General features: G+C 53.8%; 3 protein-coding genes across 7 annotated transcripts in view; 1 reads left to right on the plus strand and 2 right to left on the minus strand.

Moving 5' to 3' along the window:
- Window positions 1-6238, minus strand: part of LOC307185163 (BLOC-1-related complex subunit 8) — a 34362-nt gene extending 28124 nt beyond the window's left edge. For 2 of the 3 annotated variants that reach the window (XM_079919021.1, XM_079919020.1), the window contains exons 1-4: window positions 6205-6238; window positions 5787-5960; window positions 2185-2297; window positions 1658-1722 (exon numbers count right to left, since the gene is read on the minus strand). In XM_079919021.1, the coding sequence (XP_079775147.1) occupies window positions 1658-1722; window positions 2185-2297; window positions 5787-5823 (215 nt within the window). In that variant the 5' untranslated portion in view covers window positions 5824-5960; window positions 6205-6238. The remainder of the gene's footprint in view (window positions 1-1657; window positions 1723-2184; window positions 2298-5786; window positions 5961-6204) is intronic. The other variant, XM_079919019.1, reaches the window with a different exon arrangement.
- A 370-nt stretch (window positions 6239-6608) lies between these two features.
- Window positions 6609-11366, plus strand: RFXANK (regulatory factor X associated ankyrin containing protein). Of its 3 annotated transcripts, none has more exons than XM_079919034.1 (9): window positions 6609-6742; window positions 7255-7448; window positions 8684-8767; window positions 8908-8973; window positions 9232-9332; window positions 9513-9638; window positions 10035-10101; window positions 10513-10593; window positions 11229-11366. In XM_079919034.1, exons 2-9 carry the CDS (start codon window positions 7262-7264, stop codon window positions 11297-11299), a joined length of 783 nt encoding a protein of 260 aa, XP_079775160.1. In that variant the 5' UTR covers window positions 6609-6742; window positions 7255-7261; the 3' UTR covers window positions 11300-11366. The 3 variants fall into 3 exon arrangements, with proteins under 3 accessions (XP_079775160.1, XP_079775161.1, XP_079775162.1); XM_079919035.1 differs by having other exon boundaries at window positions 8687-8767; XM_079919036.1 differs by lacking the exon at window positions 10513-10593 and having other exon boundaries at window positions 11229-11345.
- A 140-nt stretch (window positions 11367-11506) lies between these two features.
- Window positions 11507-13139, minus strand: NR2C2AP (nuclear receptor 2C2 associated protein). The gene is made up of 5 exons (XM_079919042.1): window positions 12636-13139; window positions 12352-12442; window positions 12023-12128; window positions 11882-11950; window positions 11507-11627 (listed from the first exon to the last, which is right to left on the minus strand). The coding sequence occupies exons 1-5, from the start codon at window positions 12671-12673 to the stop codon at window positions 11509-11511; spliced, it is 423 nt and encodes a 140-aa protein (XP_079775168.1). The 5' UTR covers window positions 12674-13139; the 3' UTR covers window positions 11507-11508.
- Window positions 13140-16051: the final 2912 nt, after the last annotated feature.

Raw genomic sequence — 16051 nt, forward strand, 5'->3', positions numbered from 1 at the left:
CTTTCAGCATTAGAGAAATTCACATCTCACTAAAGAGAAGTGCTCAGAGCTCGGAGCAGACTGGCCCCCTGCCTAGCCTAGGGCTGCTAAGCACTTGAAATATGGTTCATGAGACTGAGGAGCTGAATCTTCCATTGTATTTCATTAAAAGTTAAGTGTAAACAGCCACCTGGGATCCGGGCTCCTGCACTGGATAGCACAGCTAGAGGAACTGGGAGAAAGTACAGACTGATTTGTTATTCCTTGAACCTGGACCTTTCTGATGAACTCTGGGCTGTCTGGGAACTATTCAGCAGCTGCGAGAAAAACTCCCATTTCTTTTCTACTCTTCCTGGAGCTAAGGAGGGTGTCTGTGACCACCATCCTCAGGAAGATGCCATCTGTCTGGGTCACCCTCCCGTCCCAGCGGAAGGGCCAAGGCTGGTGAAGGCAGAACTCCCAGCGGCACGACTTCCTGTCAAGGAACCTTTGCCCACACAACAGAAACAGGCAGGCAAACCGCACAGTGCCACGGACGAGAGCTGCTGGGGAGTATCCAGCCTCCACCAAAACAACCCACAGCCCAAGCCAGGGGCAAACAGCACTCCTAATTAAAGTCGCCAACTCCTAAAGCAAACGGAACAAGCCAGGTCATGAAATACAGTCATGGGGAACAGAACCAACAGGAGCACAGGAGGCAAGGCTGGCAAAGCTGCAACAATGGGAAGAAACACCAACTACTGCTTTTTATTCTCAGGCACGTCTCTCACTTGGGGTTAAAAAATCTGGATATTTAGAGAAAGTTAAACAAACAAAAATAATAAATGGTATATCCACGGTCACAGAAGCTTTATTCATAGTAGCCAAAACATGGAAGCAACCCAGATGTCCATCAACAGATGAATGGATAAACAAAATGTGGTCCATCCATATGATAGAATATTACTCAGCCCTAAAAAAGGAAATTCTGACACATGCTACAACATGGATGAACCTTGAAGACATTAGAGTAAGTGAAAGAAGTTGGTCTCTGAAAGACAAATACTGTATGATTCCACCTATGTGAGGTTCCTAGAATAGTCAGATTCTTCGACAGAAAGCAGAATGGTGGGTGCCAGGAATGGGGGGCGGGAAACAGGGAGTTAGTGTTTAATGGGGACAGAGTTGCAGTTTTGCAAGATGAAAAGAATTCTGGAGACGGATGGTGGGGATAGTTGCACAGCATTATGAGTGTATTTAATACCACTGAACTGTACACTTAAAAATGGTTAAGATGATGAATTTGCATCTTAACCACAAGATAAAAAATTGGAAAGAAATAAGCATTAAAAAATAAACAGTCATGTTCATGTTTTGGCCCTCCCCCCAGCTGCCATCCACCCCACCAGCCAGTCTGTGGTCCCCAACTGTGGGTGGGAAACATTGGCCCCTTGAGGCACCTCCTGGAGTCCTTATCAGCCCCTCCTGTGACAGATGGGGAGGGGCTGAGGGCCAGAAGAAGCCAGCAAATAGCGAGAAGCACAGGTCTGGGCTGGAATTTTGCCCTGTGGCCAGGTGAGTCCAGATCCGCATGCCTCTACTCAGGCAGGGCAAGGCTCACGGGCAGCCGGCTGAGATGCCCCTGAACACCCGGGGCATAACAGGGCGACCGCGGCAGCGCGGAGGCTGTGGCGCTCACCTGCAGGCGTACTCCACCGTGTAGATGGCTCCCTGGCTTTGCTCCTCCCACCGCTGCATGTCAGCCTGCAGGGGGTTGGGGGCTGTTAGCAGGGGTGGCTGCGACCTCCATCCTCCCAGCTCTCTGGGATGGAGCACCCGAACACCAATCCCCATGGCTGTAGAGAGCAGCCCCCTCCAGCCCCTGATCTTTCTTCCTGCCACTCCCACCCCCCATCAGTCTGGGCCTTCTGTGAACACATGGCGACTATGGCTCAGGGCCTTTGAGCAGGCTGTTCTCTCTGCCTGGCATATCCTTCCCTCACACGGCTGCCTCCTTCTCACCACACAGGTCACAACTAATGCAGACCCTGCTGTCCCCTTCTTCCAAATCTGCCCCAGATCTGTCCACCCAGCCCCTATCTCGGCTGGTGACCATATGCCTCCTTGCTGGTGTCCCAGCCTTGACCCCTGCACCAACAGAGTAGGCCCCAGCTCACAAGGTGCAGACCCTGGGAGAGGTCGGTGGCTGGGGCAGGGACGGCTCACCTTATGCTGGGCCAGCTCAGGCAGAGAGCGGCGCACGTGCTCCTGCAGCCGGTACAGGGCCACAGATGGCTCGTTGGCCAGGACGTAGACACTCTCAGTGAACTTGTCTGTTACTGGGTCCAGGGTCGACAGTCGGCAAAGTGGGACAGGAGGGTAGGGGGGATGGGGTCAAGGAGACAAAGCATCAGACTCCTGGTTGCTCAACCCGTGAGTCCAGCCAGAGTAAAGAGGAGTATCCAGTGTCCCTCCCAGTGGCTGGGTCACCTGTGGCCCCGGTGATGGGTTGCAGGAGATGGTCACAGCAGGGCCGAACAACTCCATCTGGGAGTCACAAAAGGGCCTTAATCTTTTTTTTTTAAATAAATGTATGTATGTATGTATGTATGTATGTATGTATTTATGGCTGTGTTGGGTCTTCGTTGCTGCGTGCGGGCTTTCTCTAGTTGTGGCGAGCAGGGGGGCTACTCTTCGTTGTGGTGCGCGGGCTTCTCATTGAGGTGGCTTCTCTTGTTGTGGAGCACGGGCTCTAGGCGCACGGGCTTCAGTAGTTGTGGCACGTGGGCTCAGTAGTTGTGGCTCGCGGGCTCTAGAGCACAGGGCTTCAATCTTGATGACATTAATGTGTCCAGTGAATTCATGATCTTTCCCTTCCCAAACCCACTTACAGTGGACACTGCTACCACCTGCTCGGATCTACTCACATTCCTTTCACCCCAGTGACAAAATCCAAGATTCTTCTTCAGATGCCCACTGGCTACCAGACCCAAAAGTGCCTGGAAGTTTACATGGGTGGATGGCTCTCAGCCATGACTGACCACCGAGGGGTAGGAAAGCCCATGTCCTGTGCTGTGTGTCGAAACAACTCAGGGGTGTGACCCATCCCTGTGAGCTCCCCTGTGGGAACAGACTGTGGCTTCTTTCTGCAGGATTTTACCTGAGGTCACTCCTTGCTCAGCTTCCTCCGCGGCCCTGTCCTATTTGCCCCCTCTCCTCTGTGGGGTTCTCTTGGTAAGTTGACTACACACAAACCCTCATCCCAGGGTCTGCTTCAACAAACAGCAGCCAGCTGGTTGTCCCTGCCCTTCCTACCCCATCAATGAGCAGACCCTGCTTGTTCTGTCACAAAACAGAGCCCAGAACTCACCCATTCTTTTTTTTTTTTTTTTTGCTGTACGTGGGCCTCTCACCGTTGTGGCCTCTCCCATTGCGGAGCACAGGCTCTGGACGCGCAGGCTCAGCGGCCATGGCTCACGGGCCCAGCCGCTCCACGGCATGTGGGATCTTCCCAGACCGGGGCACAAACTCGTGTCCCCTGCATCGGCAGGTGGACTCTCAACCACTGAGCCACCAGGGAAGCCCCAGAACTCACCCATTCTTAACACTGTACTGCCCTCACTGGTCCAGACATAGCCGCCTCCCACCTGGATGTCAAACTCAGCTGCTCTCTGGTCTCCCCGCGCCCACTCCTGCCAACAATCCAATCCCCACAAAACAGATGGCATGAGCTCCTAAAGAATATATCAGATATGTCTTTCCCTTGGTTGAAACACTCCCATCAGCCAGAAATTAAATCTGCCTTCCTTAACATGGCCCTTAAGGCCCTGTATGTTCTACCTGCTGTTACCCGCCTCTGCCCTCCTCAGCCACTGCCCCAGGCACAATGGCCTCCTAGCTGGTCCTTGGACACTCTCGGCACTGTCGAAAAGAACTTTCTGCGATGATGGAAAGTTTCTGTAATCTATACTGCCCAATATGGTAGCCACTAGTCACATATGGCTACTGAACACTTGAAATGTGACTGATGTGACTCAGAAACTGAATTTTAAAGTTTATCTAACTTTAATTAATTTAAATATGCATAAGTACTGTGACCAGTAGCTACTGTATTGCAGCACAGCTCTGAATACTTTGCCACCTCAGGGCCCTCATACCTGTTGATCCCACCACTGACACTGCCTCCCTCCCCCCCCAACCATCATTTCTCTTAATCCCTCATGTCTCAGCTCAAATGTCACCTCCTGGGCAAGGCCTTCCCTAATCACCAAGCTTAATCAGATGTCCCTTCACCTTCACTCTCAGCCTCAGCACTTTGTTCATTTCCCTTATGCTTAAAATCTCACTCTATTTTTTTCTTAAATTTTATATTGGAGTACAGTTGATTTACAATGTTGTGTTAGTTTCAGGTGTAAAAATTCTCATTCTTTATTAGGTTACATGTTTACCTAAAATTTGATTTGTGAGGGCATGGGCTTCTCTGAGCCTGTTTCCTCATATGCAAAAACGGAATGATAAAGGTACCCACCTCAAGGTTTGTTACAGAGATGGACCCTATGCTATTGTGCAGGGCAGTGTAGTTTGTGAGGGAGAGAACCCACGTGTGTCTGGGAGTCAAGGGAGGATGTCTATGAGTCTGTCCAGTTTGGGTTTGTCCAGCTCACCACGGTGTCCTGACTCAGGCAGAGCCCAGCCTGCCACCTCCAAACTATGTGTCCTCTTACCTTCTTAGGCCTCCTTGTTTTGAAAATGAGCACAGTAGCCTACACCTCACAGTGCTAATATGAAGGATATGGAATTACATGTACTTGTGACTTCTAAATAATTAACTAGTGGGAGTTGCCTGGTAGCCTAGTGGTTAGGATTCCGGGCTTTCACTGCTGTGGCCCGGGGTTCAATCCCTGGTGGGGGAACTGAGATTTCACAAACTGGGTAGCACAGCCAAAAACAAACAAACTATAAACAAATAAATTTGTTAAAAAAAAAAAAGAAAAAATTAACTAGTAATAACATATATAATAAAGTATCAAAGACGTTTATACTTTAAAAATAACTTGTGGCATTTTGTAATTTGTAACTATGTGATTTACATATATTTGATAAGTTGATGTAAACGTATGCAAATGCATAAATACAAAGGAAACAATACGCACAGCAACTGCCATGCCCCAAGCGTTCTTCCAATGCTTTACAGATATCAGATTACTGGGGGCTTCCCTGGGGGGCTTCCCTGGTGGTGCAGTGGTTAAGAATCCCCCTGCCAATGCCGGAGACACGGGTCCCAGCCCTGGTCGGAGGAGATCCCACACGCCGCGGAGCAACTAAGCACGGGTTTTACAACGACTGAGCCTGCGCTCTACAGCCCGTGAGCCACAACTACTGAGCCTGTGTGCCACAACTACTGAAGCCCGCGCGCCTAGAGCCCGTGCTCCGCAACAAGAGAAGCCACCGCAGTGAGAAGCCTCCGCACCGCAAGAGTAGCCCCCGCTCACCGCAACTAGAGAAAGCCCGCACAGCAACCAAGACACAACACAGCCAAAAATAAATAAATAAAATTTAAAAATATTTATCAAGTTACTGAATTATCACAATTTTATGGGGGGAGGGAGGGAGGGAGTCTATTATACTCTCCATTCTACAGATGACAAAATCGAGGCACAGAGACTTTCTAAATGTTTCAAAACTAGTCAGCGGCCGAGCCGCGATTTCATGGCAGTTCAATCACACCTCCTAAACGCTCCCTCCGCGCCTTGGCCCCCTCCCGCCCCCAGTCTGGTCGCCCTTTTGCGAGTTCCTGACCCCTCCGCCCGCCCGGGGCCCCACACCACCTTTCTTTCCCTTGAGCTGCATCTCCGGTTCTTCCATGGTGGCTGCGGCCCTATTTCGAGGACAGGAACCGGAAGTCTGGGGTGGACACAGCTGCCTAAACCATCCCTGGGAAACTGGGGCACCGCATTTCTCCAGTTCCGCTACTCATTGGCCTGCCCTCCTCGATCTTTAGTCTACCCAGACAGGAGAAGGGCTGTGAGTTAGAGACTGGGGAAAGAGGCAATCGGCAGGTGGGTGAAGAGGGGCCGGGAACCCCTTGAAGCTCCAGGAGGGACACTCAGGCAGGGGAAGGGCGCCCTCCTTTACCGAACCCCTTTTCCGGGGGCATATTGTGGGAATACTCCACACAGTGCCCACTTCGGGCCGTATAAACTCCCTTCTTGTACCCCTCTGCTGCCACCAAATCCCTGCACATACTCCTGAGCCCCCAGGACCGCACAGGAGACATTGTTATGGACGGGGACGCCGTCTGTCCGAAGGTGGAGCCACTTGGCTCCCTCTGGGAAAACCTGTGGGTGGTATTGGGAGAGAGGGAGGAGAAGGTCAGGGAACTCTTGCGAGCCCTCTGAGGCCCCGCCCACCCCTCCCGTTCCTACTAGGCTCCCTCCCGAGCGGCGGGGACGAGGAAGCGCAGGCGCAATTCCATAGCTCTTGCCCCAGCGGAAGCCACGCCCCCCAAGCCTTAAAGGGCCAGAAACAGCTCATACAGCTCCAGCCCTTCCGCACTTTCGGGGGGGCGGGGGCGCGCAGGCGCAGTGGAGGCACTCTGCGGTGTGGGTAGCGGTCGCGTATCAAGTTGCTCTCTGTCCCGGCAGAAGAAGCCAGGGCGCAGAGGGTCCAGGCTCCATTTTGCTACCCATTACATCAATTGGAAGAGAAAAGTTTGTGAGTTGGGCCCCCAAGTTTGGGGGGACCCGGGCTTGCGGCGTGGAGTGACAGAGGAGGCTCGTTGGAGGTGAGTGGACCTCCTGGATTGACTTGGGAGGGGCGGGTGGGATGCAACCAATCACATCTTTGTTGAGCCCTCACTCATTCTAGGGATTCCCCCCCTCAAAAAAAAAAAAAAACAAAAACACAGCGGACGTTTAAGATCTGCCCGTGTATCAGGCCTCCTGCTTAGATATTTACAGACATGATTTTTTTAGTCCTCCTTTCCCCCATTTTACTAATGAAGACACTGAGGCTTAGAGAAATTAAGTAATGTGCCCAAGTTTTCACAGCCTATAAGTGGAGGGATTCAAACCCAGATGGCTGACCCCAGAGCCAGGGCTTTTAAGCAATGCATATTGTATGTGCTCTGGTGTTGGGGAGGAGTGGGCCTGAGAAGCAGTTGGACTCTGGTTTTAATTTCCCGGCTGAGTCTTAGTTTACCCACCCTCACTGTGTGAGGCCAGGTATGCAGTCAGTGCCTATTTAATGAGTTGTCAATAATTATTGCCATCTCTCCCTGTTTGGCCTTTCCACCAGCTTCCCCATGGAGCCCACCCAGCCTGCAGAGGATCTCAGCCTGACCCAGCAGCCTTCTACCCCAGAATTTGGGGACCCCGAAGACCCCAGGGGTGAGGCCCCTGACGGCTCAGACACTGTGGTCCTCAGTCTCTTTCCCTGCACCCCGGAGCCTGGGAATCCTGAACCAGATTCTGGTACCTCCTCACCTCAAGGTAGGATACTTACCCTGGACTCCTGCTTCTGGGATACAAGAACGGTGGAATGTCAGGCCCAAGATGAGACTTCTGTCTTTGTGTCCTTGGATGTGTCTTCCATCTCCACCCTGTGAGGGGTTGCTTATTATTTTTTTAAATTGTGGTAAAATTCACGTAACATAAAAGTTACCATTTTAACCAAAATTGCTTACAATTCAGTGGCAGTAAGTACATTCATAATGGTGTATAACTTCCACCTCTATGTAGTCCTAGAACATTTCCATCACCCCCAGAGAAAAACCCCAGGCCCATTAGCAGTCACTCCCCATTCCCCTCCTCCAGCCCTTGGGAAGCAAAAATCTGCTTTCTGTTTCTATGGATTTGCCTGTTCCGGACATTTCATATAAATGGGTTCATACAACATGTGGCCCTTCCCGTTCTGGCTCCTTTCACTCAGCAAGATGTTTTCAAGGTCCATCCACATTGTATGGTGTGTCAGTGCTTCATCCCTTTTATAGCTGAATGACATTCCACAGTATGGCTGGACCACATTTAGTTTATTCATTTATGCATTGATGGACATTTGGGTTCTCCTTTTAGTGACTGGATAGTGCTGTTGTGAACATGCGTATACCAGTTTTTGTCTGAACACATGATTTCAACTCTTTGGGGTAGATACCTAGGAGTGGAATTGCTGGGTCAGGTGATAATTCTGTTTGACTTATCAAGGACCCAGGGGTTTCTTTTGACTGGAATCCTTGAACATGTCTAACTCAGCTGCCCTGGGGCCTTCGTCCCTACCATTCCCTGTGTGAAATGCTCTTCCCACACCTCTCCCCAGGTTTCTTCAACTGGCCAAGCTCTCGTTTGGTGTTACCTCCTTGGAGTGACCCTCCCCGACCATTTTCTTTAAAAGGGACTCACCCTCTGCCCTCCCTTCTTTCCACCCCCTTCCACCTGCTTTTCATTTTTCCTGAACATGTATTTTAACTTAAGCTCTCATTCTATTTCTCCATTTCTGTCTGACTCCCCAACTTGTCCATGGGCCCCTTGAGGGCAGGGACTGTCTCGTTTGTGCAGAATCTTGCCAGGGGCGGAGGAGAAATCCACACCCTGGGTATCTGGGAGGATGGAGTGAGTGAACAGTGGAGCCACGCACTGTCTCTGGTAGTTCCAAGCCCCCAGGGTCTGGTCTGAAGCCCAAGACATACTGGAGAATGAGGGGAAACCGAGGCCCTTTCTCTCTCTCCCAGCAGGCAGCTCCCTAAAGCACTCCACGACCCTCACCAACCGGCAGCGGGGGAATGAGGTATCAGCCCTGCCGGCCACCTTGGACTGTGAGTGGGACCCCGGTCCCCACGGGGGAGAGAAGTAGTGGGCTGGCAGGGGCTAAGAGGAGCAACTTTGGACAAGGAATAAACTGGGGCATGGAGCTCAGATGGGACAGGTGAGGACTCTACCTCTCTCTGCCCCCCAGCCCTGTCCATCCACCAGCTCGCGGCCCAGGGGGAGCTGAGCCAACTGAAGGAGCATCTGAGGAAAGGTGTGTGCCCACACTCGTGTGCCGGTGTGTCCGTGCCACGTGTGACCTCACATGGGTGCATGTGGCTGCTGACATGACCTGAGTCTCCACATGTGTACCTATGTCTGTACGTGTGTCTGAGCATGTCCGTGTGTGCATCCACATGTATGCTTCCCCGCCCCACATCTGACCCCAGCTGCCTGCCCTGCCCCCAATTCTGCAGCATTGGGGAGAGTGGGCAGGGGTGCATCCCAGTGGTACCACCCCCCCTCCTGCCAGGAGACAACCTCATCAACAAGCCGGACGAGCGAGGCTTCACCCCCCTCATCTGGGCCTCCGCCTTTGGAGAGATCGAGACCGTCCGCTTCTTGCTTGAATGGGTGCGTCCCAGCCCAGCTGGGGGCTTCCTGGGGACTCGAGGGCGGGCCAGGGTCTCAGCTGAGTCTGCTGGTGCTGTGTCTGTAAGATGGAGCTAACATGGAGACCCCAAGATTGCAGGGGATGCACCCACTCCTCCTTTTGCCCCCCCTTCTGTCACTGTCCCCCTCTCTTCCCCCCAGGGTGCCGACCCCCACATCCTGGCCAAAGAGCGGGAGAGCGCCCTGTCACTGGCCAGCACAGGTGGCTACACAGACATTGTAGGGCTGCTGCTGGAGCGCGACGTGGACATCAACATCTATGACTGGGTAAGGTGCCACCCACTGGCCCTGGGCACCTCACAGGGTACCAGGCTGGCCCTGGGCGCTAAGAATGCAAGACAGACCCATCCCCAAGCCTCACAGAGCTCCCAGTTTTTTTTGGGGGGGCGGGGATAGCCGACACATAAACAGCTCAGGTATAGTGAATAACACTATGTTGGCAGATACACAGACAGCTAGCTGCAAGAGCCCAGAGGCTGCCTGTAGAGCCAAGGGAAGTCAGGATGGGCTTCCTGGAAGAAGGGGCATCTAAGCTGAGGCCCAAAGGAGAAGCTAGATGGGCCTAGTGACAAGCAGGAGGAACCATATTAAATTGGTGGGTGTGGGGTGTCGTGAGAATCTGGAAAAGATAGTGTTGCTTGCCCCCACCCCTGTCCCTGACAGAATGGAGGGACACCACTTCTGTATGCCGTGCGTGGGAACCATGTGAAGTGCGTGGAGGCCTTGCTGGGTGAGTAGGAGTAGAGGCTAGCCTGAGGGGCCCTAGAGCCCCACGTGGCTCTGCAGGAATCCTGAGGGCCAGGGAAGGGTCTGAGCTCTGCTTGAACAGCTCTTGGGATGGGTGGCTGCTGCCTGCTTTGCCCAGAGGATTGATGTGGGGACAGGAGGTAGCAGGAATAGCACAGGGATCTGGCCGACTGGGTTGAGAACCCACACCCTGCGTGCCTCAGAGACCCCGGAGGTGGAGATTCTATTGGCCACATTCATCAGAGAGGTCAGGCTCTTGTCCAAGACCACACAGCAACCAGCAGACCTGTGGCTGCACAGTGGGTAGTCACTGGACCTCCCGAGTCCCCGTGCCCCACCCGGGCTCCCGGTCCCCAGGCCCAGCCCTCTCTGCAGTGTCTGCTCTGCTTTGCAGCCCGAGGAGCTGATCTCACCACTGAGGCAGACTCTGGCTACACCCCAATGGACCTCGCCGTGGCCCTGGGATATAGGAAAGGTCAGCCCGAGGCACATGGGGCTAGTGACAGGGGCCATAATGGGGGGACATGTAGGCACTGAGAGGCCCAAAGGAGGCCCCCTGGCAGGGTGAGGATACCAGGAGGGCCACAGCTCACACGGCCATGGAGCCCAGCCCCCTCCACGGCGAGAGGTGGGTATGAGTAGGGGCTGTAGGCAGACCCCAGTTTGACTCCCCACTTCAGAAAATGGGGGGATCCTAACAGAACTGACCCCCTGGGGTCATGTGGGGGTGTGTGGGAAATATCCCACTCCTTCCTTGAAGGAGTTTTATTCCATTTGAGACAAGTAATTCCTCACAGTCCCTCTCATCTTTTCATAAAAGTTCCAATTGGACAATTTTATTTGGTAAGGAATATTTTTATAATTCTGAAAAGCCTCCAAAAATGCATCTTTACAAACTCAGGGGAAATAGAGGCTCCTAAGAGGGGGGCCTCTGTCTTCCCAGCTGTGCTCTGGCAAGGGCTTGGATTTCCCTGTGTATGAAATGGGTCCTCCATCCAGGTCCCAGGGCTGAGGCCCCTGTTCTTACCCTGAGGGGAAGGTACAGGTTGGCCTGTGCCTCTGCAGCCGCTGTTAAGTTCATGGCCCACCTTTTCCCTGTTCTGTTTCCAGTGCAACAGGTGATCGAGAACCACATCCTTAAACTCTTCCAGAGCAACCTGGTGCCCGCCACCCCTGAGTGAACGCCGTCTGCCAGGGACTCAGACACTCAGGGAACAAAATGGTCGACCCAGAGCTGGGGGAACCCAGAACTGGCTTCAAAGGCAGCTCCTGGACAGACAGTGGGAGGGGGCCCTTTCCAAGAGGAACCAATAAACCTTCTGTGCAGAACTTGCAGGACTTCACTGTGCTTCCCAGAGAACTTCCTGGAGGAGGCAGCCACCCAGTGGCCTCACACCTTCTTCTCCCCTAGCACCCGCAGGTGGTAGATGACCACTCGGCCAAAGAAATCAGTGGTGTCCTCAAATGTCACTTTCAGCCGGTCCACCTCAGCAGATGGCACAGGGAAAGTGTAAGCAGGGCAGTCAAGGGAAACAGATGCCTTATCTTTTCCCACCCACCAGCCCCAGCTCAAGTACTACAAATGTGCTGGGTGACCCAGCACACTGTGGGTCCCTCTGAAACTCTAACACAGAACAGATTATCATCAGCCCATTTCACAGGTGAAGCAATGGAGACCCAGAGGCCAGTTGCTCGAGGTCACATGCCAGGGCCCACAGCTTTCAGAGGCACAGACCACCCCACCCAGAGGCTGAGGCAGGATATCTGAAGCGAGTTGTTGTCCTCAGGATAAAAGTCCACAATCTTGCTAAGAGCCTCACTCCCCTGAGAACCTGCAGCAGAGAAAGGAGCAGTGAGGCCAGCATACCCCCTCTAATCCCCCATCTTCCAGGGCCTTCCAGTACCTTCGAGGCGGCCCTGGCGACTGGAAAAGCCCCCCTGGAACTGGATCTGCAGCTGGGAGACACAGATGCGCTGCGGAAACTCCAGTATTACCCACTGGGAGGGGCCCTGGAAGCAGAGAAATAGAGGTCCATGATCACTCCAGACTCAGAGCCCAGCTGTGCCTCTCTCAGTCACAGAGTCCATGGTGGGTGGGGAGCACAGTGAACACGGGTTCCCTCCCTGGCCAACCTAACTGTCCAGCTGGGGTGCACCCAAATTCTCAGGGTGCCCCAGACCCCTGATTCTGATTCACACTAGGGGTGGAGGATCCAGGGAGAGGGTGCCTCACCTGGTCCGAGTTCCAGCAGGTCTCCTCGTCCTGGTCGAACAGGTGCTTCTTTCCAAACTGCCGAGTGTTACGATTCAGCACCGAACTCACCCTAGAGGCAACCAGAATCGGCGTGTGGAGAGGTGCTGAGCCCTGCAGCGAGGGCCCGCCCACTACTGGGCCCACCCCTCCCTCGCCACCGGTTCCCCCATTTCTGTCCACTAGGGAGGGACTATCCCAGGCCAACGGCCCCGTCCGCTACTGCCCGCCGCCATTCACACCCCACCCCCGCCCGGGGCTCTCACCTGCTCACTGTCTCTGGACAAACCAAAGAGTGGGTCATCTCGGTTCCACAAAGCCTCGCAGGACTAAGAGCTGGGCTCAGTTCGGGTTCAAATCCGGCCGCCAAAGCGCGACCTTGTTCACGCTCAGAGTCTCAGAGTCTTCACGTCCTCACCTGTAGCACGGCACAAGAACAGTCACTGCCCCGTCACTCCAGTCCTAAATGTCGCCTCGACCACCCCCTTGCCAGAAAAATTTGGAGTTTCGGGGACACTGCCGATGACCCGAGGCCAAGCCTTTCACAGTGGGTCCAAGGAAGGGAAACGGGTTTCCTGTGGGTTTCGGGAGCAGTCGCTCCCTCTCGGTGCCTCAGTTTCTCTGCAAACAGCTTGGGAAACCAACATCAGTACCCGGAACCGCGTGAACACCGCGCAGGCGCAGAGTGCCTCAGGCGCGCCCAGCCCCCGCTCCCGGGGCGCGGTTTAGTTTGAGCCCCGCCCCCTCAGCGCCCGCCTCTTAAAAGGTCCTCGTCCAGTGATTGCCTATCCCTCGGAGCTGGAGGAAAAAGGCCGGCATTTAAAGCAATTGTATGTCCACTGTGTGCGGAGAGCTGTCCTTTGGTGCCCGCGGGTATAGAGCCCTAGTTCTGGTGTCCGAGAGCCTTCTTATAATGATGTCATCCTACCGGCAGAATGAACTCGGCCGAATTCATTCTCTGATTGCAGTTGCCGCCTGGGAACCCCTGCGTTTCACTGCCTCCCAGAGGCCAAAGGAAGAGTTGAGGAAGAGGCTACGATGGTGCGAGTACTGTACTGGAAGTCTTTATCAGCCTCGCGTGTCCCCACTGGGACACAGGAGGCCCGGTTTCCAAATCTGTCTTCTTAGTAAATGCTGCCTGGGACAGGCTTCTTGGAGGAGGGGTAATGTGAGGTGGGTTTTGAAGAATGAAGAGGAGTTTGCCAAACTGGATTATACAAAACCTCAGATACACGGCTAAAAGTTTGGTTCTCTGATTCACTAAACAACTACCACTCCCCACTGCCCAACCCTGTGCTGAGTGATTCTGAGGACGGTGAGAGGCCTCAGTTCCAGCCCCATATCTGAAGATCTCCCAATCTGGGGAAGACAGAACTAGACACATACACTCAGAGACCATGGGGCCAGGGCTGAGCCAGGGGGAGAGATAGGGCTAGGGAAGCAGGGGGTCTACCTGGAGGGAGGGCTTCCTGGGAGAGGGGATATTGTCCTGCACTTTAATGGGTGGGCAGGAATTCACCAGGGTGAGAAAAATTGGGGGGCGGGGGGGGGCAGACAGGGTGAACAACATAAGCAAAGGCCTAGTTGGATGAAAGACCGTGAATTTGAATAAAATATGTGGAGCCAGATCCTGCTGGGCCTAAAGCAGTCACGGAAGGTGTTTGAGAAAGGGCAGCACACCCATCCAATCTGCATGAATGGAGGGTTCTGAGACAGAGCAGCCACTGGCAGGAGGCTGCAGTTCCTGGCTTTAACTGAATGGTCTGGGATCCAGTCCCTTTCTTCAAGGGCTAGGGGAATGGTTCTCCTGGCATCCTACTAGTGTCTGCCCAAGTCCACACCAGGAGTGGAGGCTGGCTGGGAAACTGGGACACCAGCGGAAGGGCCGCCCCATCAGCCCCTGCCTGCCAGGACTTCCTGCATTCAGTCATGGCCTGGTGCCATCCAGACCTGGCTCTATTGGTCTCAGGGCCGGGGCTGGGGTGTCAAAAAACACCTCCCTAGCCCTAGAGGAATTTAGGAAGAGCATGGACCATGGAGGGCCCAGATCCTGTTCTAATCCTGGTTGGGCCACTCACTCATTGGCTGTGTGATCCTGGACAAATATGTTGACCTCTCTGAGCCTCAGTTTCCTCATCTGTGAAATGGAGGGAAATCTATAGGACTGCTGGAGAATTCAGGGGGCTCTTCAGGCTGACACATAACAACAGTGGCTGACATTTGTTGAGAGCCTACCCTGTGTTTAACTTGAAGCCACGTTTGTCTCCATCCACAGGATCATTAAATCTGCTGTTCTGGTCTCTGTCACTCCCATTTTACAGCTGAGGATACGGCCACTCAGCCACTTGGCTGCCAAGGTTCCCCAGGGAGGATACGCATGGCCCCAGGGCCCCCCTTGCCACTCCTGGTCTTGGCATGGAGCCACCTTGCCCACTGGGATAAAGCCAGCTTGTACCCCCTTCCCGCCTCCTCACCCCACCGGTGCCTGGTCATGAAAGAGCCTCCTGTTTCTCCAGGGAATTAGCAACTCTAAGCTCCCAGCAGGGCAGCCAAAAGTGGTCCATTCATTTGCCTTAGTGAGAAGAGACTAGGCACTCCCTCCTCCCTCACCCCAGGGGATGGGGCAGAGGGAGGTCTAGAAGAGCCAGGAGCTGTAACTCTGGTTGGCTGAGGGAAACTGAAGCAAAGAAGTCATTTGGCTAAGGTCACCGAGGGGAACCGGGATACGAACCCCAGTCTGACTCTGGAGCTCTCTCCAGAGCTCACTCTCTCCACTGAGCTGAGCTCTGCATTTTTCAGGAGAGGACTTGGACGCTCAGAGAGGGTCAGGGATTTGCTGAAGTCACACAGCAAGTATGGGTCAGTAGGGACTCTCTCTGGGGAGGCAGCCACACTCATGGCAGAAAACAGGTCCCACTTCCCATGAGTTTGTCATCCCGGAGTAGGGCAGGGAAAAGCCCTCAGATTGCTTCAGGCCTCAGTTCCCCCTGGGGAATAAGTGTAATGGTTGCCCCAAGACTCCAGCCTGGAGGGTCTGTGGGGTGGGGGTGATGGAGTCCCCTGGGCTGGCAGCCCCTCTATGGGGCAGGTCCGGGTCTGATTTATCCACCGAGGCCTGCATGAGTACCACAGGGCCCAGCTCAGAGTAAACGGATGCTCACTTGTTTCCAACTGGACTTGTTGGTCCTGGCAGGGGGCAAGCCTGGGAGCCTGGGGAAGTGGAGATGACAATAGGCATGAGAGAGGTCGGCCAAGCATGAAGGGATTAAGCTGAGTTTACGTGAGAACACCTAGGGCCACGACTGGCCGACTGGCCGTGCTGAGCATTGAGTATGAGTGGCTGTGCTGTGAGCATGGCTCCGGGGGGACTGTCTCCCTGTTGGTAACTTGGTATCAAGTGATCATGGTTGGGTGCTGGCTGTCTGTAGGTAATGCCACGGCTGTAAACATAGTAGGGTGTAAACGACATGGGGCAAATGTGGGCTGTTTGTGGCTGCCAGGAAGGCTAAGTTCCGATGGGTGTGCACAGCAATGGGTGTGTTTGAGTGTGAAGGGACTAGGTGCAGCTGGGCTCACAGCTGTGAGTTTGGTTGTGCAGCAGACATGACTTATGTATGGCCAGTGTGACTTATATGTGGCCTGGCTGGGTATGGTTGTATATGAGCTGCCTGTACTGTCACTG

Source organism: Stenella coeruleoalba (genome assembly GCF_951394435.1).
Source record: "Stenella coeruleoalba genome assembly, chromosome: 3".
NCBI lineage: Eukaryota > Metazoa > Chordata > Mammalia > Artiodactyla > Delphinidae > Stenella > Stenella coeruleoalba.

Coding starts and splice junctions, on each gene's coding strand:
- RFXANK (XM_079919034.1), top strand. CDS start 7,262: ATGGAGCCCACCCAGCCTGCAGAGGATCTCAGCCTGACCCAGCAGCCT. Junction 8,768..8,907: donor CCTGCCGGCCACCTTGGACT/GTGAGTGGGACC, acceptor TCTGCCCCCCAG/CCCTGTCCATCCACCAGCTC. Junction 10,594..11,228: donor GGCCCTGGGATATAGGAAAG/GTCAGCCCGAGG, acceptor TTCTGTTTCCAG/TGCAACAGGTGATCGAGAAC.
- NR2C2AP (XM_079919042.1), bottom strand. CDS start 12,673: ATGACCCACTCTTTGGTTTGTCCAGAGACAGTGAGCAG. Junction 12,443..12,635: donor TGTCCAGAGACAGTGAGCAG/GTGAGAGCCCCG, acceptor GGTTGCCTCTAG/GGTGAGTTCGGTGCTGAATC. Junction 12,129..12,351: donor CCTGCTGGAACTCGGACCAG/GTGAGGCACCCT, acceptor CTCTGCTTCCAG/GGCCCCTCCCAGTGGGTAAT.